Here is a 6,662-nt window from a genome sequence, read left to right as displayed (position 1 = left end):
TATGTATATATATATATATATATATATATATATATATATATATATATACATACATACATACATCGTATTCCTAATCAATTTTACCTGTAAAACTAACAGTGATTCCAGCAGCCTTCTGGGCAGCTTCTAAGTGATCTCTACTCTTTTGGTAGTGATAATAATAGTGACATATAGGACTGCATTCCAGGTGGAACCTAACACACAGCTCCTTGTTGTTTTCACATGACATTATACTATCATTCTGAAAAACTACAAAATATAAAAAAAAAGATTAAATGATAAGATTAGTAGGTTTTATGTTTTCAATTAAACAAGTGTCCATTATTACTTATCTTTATTAATGGTCCTTTAAGGCAAGACTATTTGAGTGCAAGAGATTTGCGACCCCTGCATTACCTAATACTTTGCATTTTTACATTATTTGATCCAGTCAAGTAATCCAGGTTAGTAATTATTACAACAAAAACCAATGCTTAACTTTACTTACTTGATTCCCGTAAATTCATAATTTGTTCATGAATTTCAGGCGACTTCTCGTCCATTAGCTGCTGTTGTATCCATAGGCACCTCATTGCCCACCAATCAGATGTCTGGAAATTAAAGAAATGTAAATTATGTCAATTGTGCATCCTTGATAGTGTGATCCTTGTGATAAATAAGGTAACACAGAAATAATAAAAAGATTGGGACAGAAGAAAACAGTTGTACAACAAATTGAAGAAAGGTATATCTGCTTCGGTCAATTTGTAAGGAACGAAGAAATAGACAGAGGTCCAACAGATTTTTCCAACAATAAATCCTTCAACAAGTGAAATAGATATTGTCCTTGCAAATATATATTAACCAGATGCAAAAAGATGTTCTCTTTGCATCTGTTGAGTTCCTTAGTAGATAAGTATTTGCAACTGAATATTTATGAGAAATATATTGTCTACCTACAGTACAGTGAATAGCACTTAATGCATGATACAATTATCTTTTACCTGACAACTTTTCAATAGAGGGCGGCATTGCACTAAAATCACTTTTGCTAGCAGAAGGTATTCTGGGTAATCAAGCAGAGGATACACAGGAACGCTGTTGCTACTTAGAGCTTCTTTACAAAATGCTTTTAACTCTTCAGCCTGTATGAAAAGCATGAGAGAAAATATGTGACTGCTTAGAAAAAAAGACTTTTTTTTACTGAAATTTATGATAGTCAGTGATACATAATTGTGTGTTTCAGAATTATAATTAGAAGATGAGATTATTACCCAATAAATCGATAAGGACTTATTTCAACCAAGGGACCATGGAACCTTTTAATCACCTTGAGACAACTCAAGTCATCTGTGTATGTCTTCTAATATCTGATCTAAATGTTCAATCTAAGTCAAATTTCCTTGCACTAATTTTTGTTATTAAAATATTTTGTTTGCCGAAAACAGGTTTTAAGCTCTTAGGTACTTTATTTTACTACGTAACAATTAACGCATTGTGTAAATAAACTTATAAATTTAAAGAGCTTGTTAGTTTCAAATACTCAGTCATTGGCTTGTACCATTCACCTTATTTGACAATCCTTTTGAAAGGAAGTCTGTTGGCTGACATTTTGTTGCAGGTCCGGTCCAGTTATTCTGCACAAACAGGTTGAGTAATGAAATACCAATACACAAAACATCTATCTCCCTAATGGAAGCAAATATAAACACACTACACATTAATCCAAAACTGATGTTGAAGACATTATATAAATCAATTTATATTTACTATTATATATGATTAGCTTTATACTATGGATATCAAATTCTGAAATAAAATAATGAGTGAGTAACCAACTTTTAGGTACAGTAGATATATATTATATTATGATGTAAAATGTACACAAAGGTTAACCCATAAAATCTCAAGATTTGATTCCAGTAGAAACCTTCTTGTGGTGAATTTTGCAGCACTACACAAGGTCAAATCTTGTTCAGAGTGTTCTACTTCTTTAAAGCTAGCTACTCACCGTGCCGTACAACGGTTGCACGACCACCGCACAATAGGGACTTTTCGATTGAGTGAACGATGAGCACGTTCACGTCGACTGCAGGCGACCGTCAACATATTCACTGCTCATGGTGATCCACCGCTGCAATCAGTTTCGATTTCAGTTGACGAGGAGTCAACATGAGGACTTTTGACAAGGATCATGCCTTACCATCATGGCGAATCTTCATAGAGTCCAAGAAGCGATCCTCTTCAGATATTTCAGCAATGTGCTTGACGGTGAAAAGTTTGTGCTTTTGTACAATCCTAATGGAACTGTAAACTTGTTTGATTTTGCATAGAATTCGGCCTCTGCTTAGGCCTAGTAAGATCCTTCTTAGCGGGTCCGGTATCGGCCATCTTGAGAAAATGACGTCATACAGTCAACAGGGCAAGTAGATTGGGGTCGACGGTGAAAACCGGGGTGAACACGTTCTCAAATTTGGTGGTGAGCGAGGGGTTGACGATCGCGCATCCACAGTGCTTGAAAATGACATGTCACGACGTCGACTATGTTGACGTGAAAATCGAAAAGTGCCTAATGAATCCAACTTCGCTTCCTGTTTGCGCTAGATGATGCAAAGGCGTCTGCCGATTTTGGTGGTGGTAGTCTGAATGGATCGTCATTAAAAATTATTCGTTGCACGTGTGCCGTCGCGTTGCGTTCATGATATAATAGCGTCAGCCGACAAGCGTTGGGCGCAGGGAGTACGTACCCGGCATTACATGTGCATGAACCATATCTTATTAACATGCACATGGGACAGTTTTAGTGTCTCATTATATAAAGACGGTGTCTTATCGTAACGTGTATTTCAGCCCCCAACCGAACTCAAACACAGTAAGCATTGGAAGTGAACCAGGGACTCAAGTTCTCAGGTACAGTGGATACCACCAATTATTAGCCAACTGAGAAAGCTATTCTCATAATTAAAGATGTTTAATGTTTGTACTGCAAAACACAATTTCAAATTTCATTAACATTTTACACCTTGAATTTAAGTGAGTGGGTGTAAAGAAAAATAAGATTGTTTTAACTTTACCTATCTATTGATATATCATCCTCATCTTGAAAATATTTCTGTATTCTGTTCTCAATTGCATTGGCTAAGACTTGTATATTGTCAAGTTTATCAACTCCAAGGACTACAGTGCTTATGGATTGTAGAAGGTAGGTTTCATATTCATTATTTAAAACTAAACTCCAGTTACCACAGCCTGTAAAATAGCATTAATGAATCTTACATATCGTAAAAATATGATATGATACGATACTCCTTCGTTGTCATTTCAACATGCCAAAAATAAAATTTGTGTTGATTGATCCTATAGGCTATACAGTAGGCCTACATACAATACTGTACATTCAATTCAGAAATATAGATTATTATATAAAGATATATATTTTCCATTGAAATTTGTTCGTCATGCAGTTGTACCCCATCATGTTACAAATCTGTCCCAGCTGTTGTAATAAAGTACTGTATATGATGGATTAATTATTACTGGACTCATCGTCTACACTTTTTATAGAATATTTCGGTTCCAATCACTTAATTAGTAAACACCTTTTATTTTCATCAAGAATCTCTGGGTCTTGGAATAGAATGCTAAATAGATGACGCATTATAAGTGCTGATTTATTATTACCATATTATTATTTATAATAATTTTTTACAGACACAAATAACTAAGATGCAACAAATTTATTATCACTTCAATATGAAACAGTATAAAAAAAAAAAAAAACAAATACGAAATGTGATTTGTAAATATGTTTATTCAGATCTTGTTTTTCTTTAAAAAGTCTACTCATACATGGTGTACATGCCTAATACATTAAAAAAAAAAACAATTTTGTGAAAAAGAAAAATTCAAAATTTGCTGGCCAATAATAATTAATAAAAAAAATCCTGTCTGAGCTTTTAATAAACAATCAAATGCAATACTGTATATGAATTATGTATTTTTTACACTAAAGTTATTAGCTTCCGAGAATCTTAAGTCTTCCGCAAGTTGCCAGTCTCCCGGGAATCGGGAGAGCCTCCCGTATTCCCCCAGGCATGCACCAATCTCCCGGAATATGATTCATCTTCCGCAAATTCATAATATTTGCAAGTTTTACTACTGCATTTTTACTACTCACTGTGATTTTATGAAGAACGCAACGCGACAATGTGCGCGCAACTCATCGTTTTTAATGACGATCCGTTTAGACGACCAACGACAATCAGCAGACGGCGTTGCATCGTCTAACGCTCAGAAGAAGCGGAGTTGGATGCGTTGTGCGACGGTTGCACAACGCAGTGAGCGCCCAAGTTTATTAACCCCAAGGAAGTGGCACATTATAAATTCCCGTACCAGTACCGGTACAAGTATCAGTTATTTATCAATTGTCTCATGGAAATCAGCGACGAAGGGTATCACCATGCGACACTAAATAAAATTAGATGTTGGGTTGATTTGTTCTTTTTTGATGATCCAATTAATATAAAAAAATATTTAAAAAAACATATTCGCACGACATGTGTTGTTACAACCTGGTCGTAGTATAACCTCTGTCGTGTTGACGTCAAAGTGCTGTAACACCACAGTTCACTTGAGAATGCTGATATAAAGTATGTGTCAGCGAAACATCATGTGAGTACATTTTTCTTAATATTAAAAAAAATATATATATTAATTAGATCATCAAAATAGAAAAAAATCAACCCAATATCTAATACTGGATCCAGATGAATTTTTTCAACAAAAATTAGATGTGTTAGAGACCGGCTCCAGAGGAAAACAAAATGTTGATATGTTTTTTTTAAGACACAAAAAGCTTATTTGATGAAAACTCTGGAACAGTTTATAAGATACAGATTTTTAAAAATGTAAGAACGGAGGTAAAAAAAGGTGAGTAACCACCCATTTCTCCACCTTTTCCAAAAATATTCAAAAATCTGTATCTCATATTAACCATTCCCGAGTTTTTCATCAAAAATTGCTTTTTGTGTCTTAGAAAAGTCAGTTGTACGTCATATCAAAAATGTTTTTCCTCCGGAGCCTGACTTAGCTCATTAAACCAGATTTCCCAGAAGTAAATTTTTCCAAATATTGGACCCCTGAGTTTTTCACATGTAAATATTTTCTTTCATCAATTAACAGATACATAAATAATGCCAGTACAGTATTCTTAGTATAGACCCGTAAATTAGCTGGAAATAAATTTTAAGACATTCTTAGTGAAGTCTGTAAATCAGTGAATGCGGATATATTTTTATCATGTTTCCTTTAGGTCGATAACTTATTTAATTCATTTAAAAGTGCAATTAAAAGAGTTGATTAAATTGTTAAGGGAGTTTTTCCTTACGGTATCACAGGTAATATACATGTTTAATACAATATGGTCAAATGTATTTCATGAATAGCAACTGATTTTGCTATGTGTCCAGATAAGGGACAAATTTCTTTAATAAAACATTAGATACCACTCTGCCATCTGGAGAAAAAAGGTGGGTGATGATTGTGCCAGGTTTGAGTTATCTAGTAAGTTATTAAAGTGCTTTCGATTGCACGACGATGGTAGGACGTAGAACGTAATGACATCACTAAAAGTCATCTGCGTATGCAAAAATGTTAAGGTCACCTCGTCGAGCAGATTCCGGAACGCAATTTGTCCAAATCTACGTATGCAGAGAACATACGACGTCAGGTAGGACGGTCACGCATGAACGATTCCATTCTTGCATCCCGTCGTAGCACAAATCGAAAGCTCTCTATTATTTCAGAGGGCCTCTTCTAGTCAGCTTTGTACTGAAAGAATTACACTTTTTAAATATGGTATAAAAATTAAATAAAATCCTCTGCAGTTTTTTCCTGCATTTGGAGTCTCAGCTTTCAGATGCCAGCCTCAATTATATATTTACTTCTACAGTGCAAGGAAAGTATTATAAAAAAATAAAACATGGTTTGAGGTTAATCAGAGAGAGTAGTTTAAATACGAGGATGATTGTATTTGTATTACGGTACCTCATAAATATTTAACAGCAAACTCTCCACATACAAAATCCATTTCAATGCGTGCGCGTAAAATTACAGTTTGCATACCATTAATGCTGGCACGCAGGGGTGTGGTAGTCAATTTTTAGCAGCACTTTTTTTCCTGTGTACATGTAAATTTAGTATGCACAAGGAAGCAGTCGAAACTACCGCACTGCATACTGAGTGGAACTGACCAATGAAATATTGTTATTACCTAATTAATATTTATGAGGTATAGTAAATACAGTTCCAAGCTTGTATTAAGGTAAAGATAGATCTTAAACTGGAGAACCCATCTCATTTTTTAATTGATAACAATTGTTTCCTGAATTAGTGTAAGATCCTGAAAAGTAGTTGGTGATTAAAAACAGAACAGATTTTTAGTTAAAAATTCATTCAGGAACTAAGATACTACAGAGAAACATGAGTTTCTATCTCAAAATTCTATTAATCAAATAAACCATGTAAGTAAGTAACTGATTTTATTGTAATGAAGATACTGATAACCAATGTCTTTCTTTGGACATGTATATTTAATAGCTTGAGAAGTTTATCTTGATGATGTTGGTTAGAATGTCCTCATATTTCAGAACCACCTTCAATCATATATGCACCAGTATAGACAG

General features: G+C 34.3%; 1 protein-coding gene across 1 annotated transcript in view; it reads right to left on the bottom strand.

Annotated features, from left to right (window-relative positions):
* The window catches only part of LOC117116001 (tetratricopeptide repeat protein 27-like), a 14,714-nt gene extending 11,077 nt beyond the window's left edge, over nucleotides 1–3,637 (bottom strand). The window contains exons 1-6 of the mRNA XM_033259930.1: nucleotides 3,577–3,637; nucleotides 3,054–3,228; nucleotides 1,548–1,668; nucleotides 984–1,124; nucleotides 488–590; nucleotides 85–249 (exon numbers count right to left, since the gene is read on the bottom strand). Of these exons, the coding sequence (XP_033115821.1) occupies nucleotides 85–249; nucleotides 488–590; nucleotides 984–1,124; nucleotides 1,548–1,668; nucleotides 3,054–3,228; nucleotides 3,577–3,637 (766 nt within the window). The remainder of the gene's footprint in view (nucleotides 1–84; nucleotides 250–487; nucleotides 591–983; nucleotides 1,125–1,547; nucleotides 1,669–3,053; nucleotides 3,229–3,576) is intronic.
* Between the last annotated feature and the right edge of the window lie 3,025 nt (nucleotides 3,638–6,662).

The sequence above is a fragment of the Anneissia japonica genome, unplaced genomic scaffold, assembly GCF_011630105.1.
Source record: "Anneissia japonica isolate Jap-2015-1 unplaced genomic scaffold, ASM1163010v1 scaffold287743_len2803612_cov181, whole genome shotgun sequence".
Classification (NCBI taxonomy): Eukaryota; Metazoa; Echinodermata; class Crinoidea; order Comatulida; family Comatulidae; genus Anneissia; species Anneissia japonica.
This window is presented reverse-complemented; position numbering and strand designations above follow the sequence as displayed.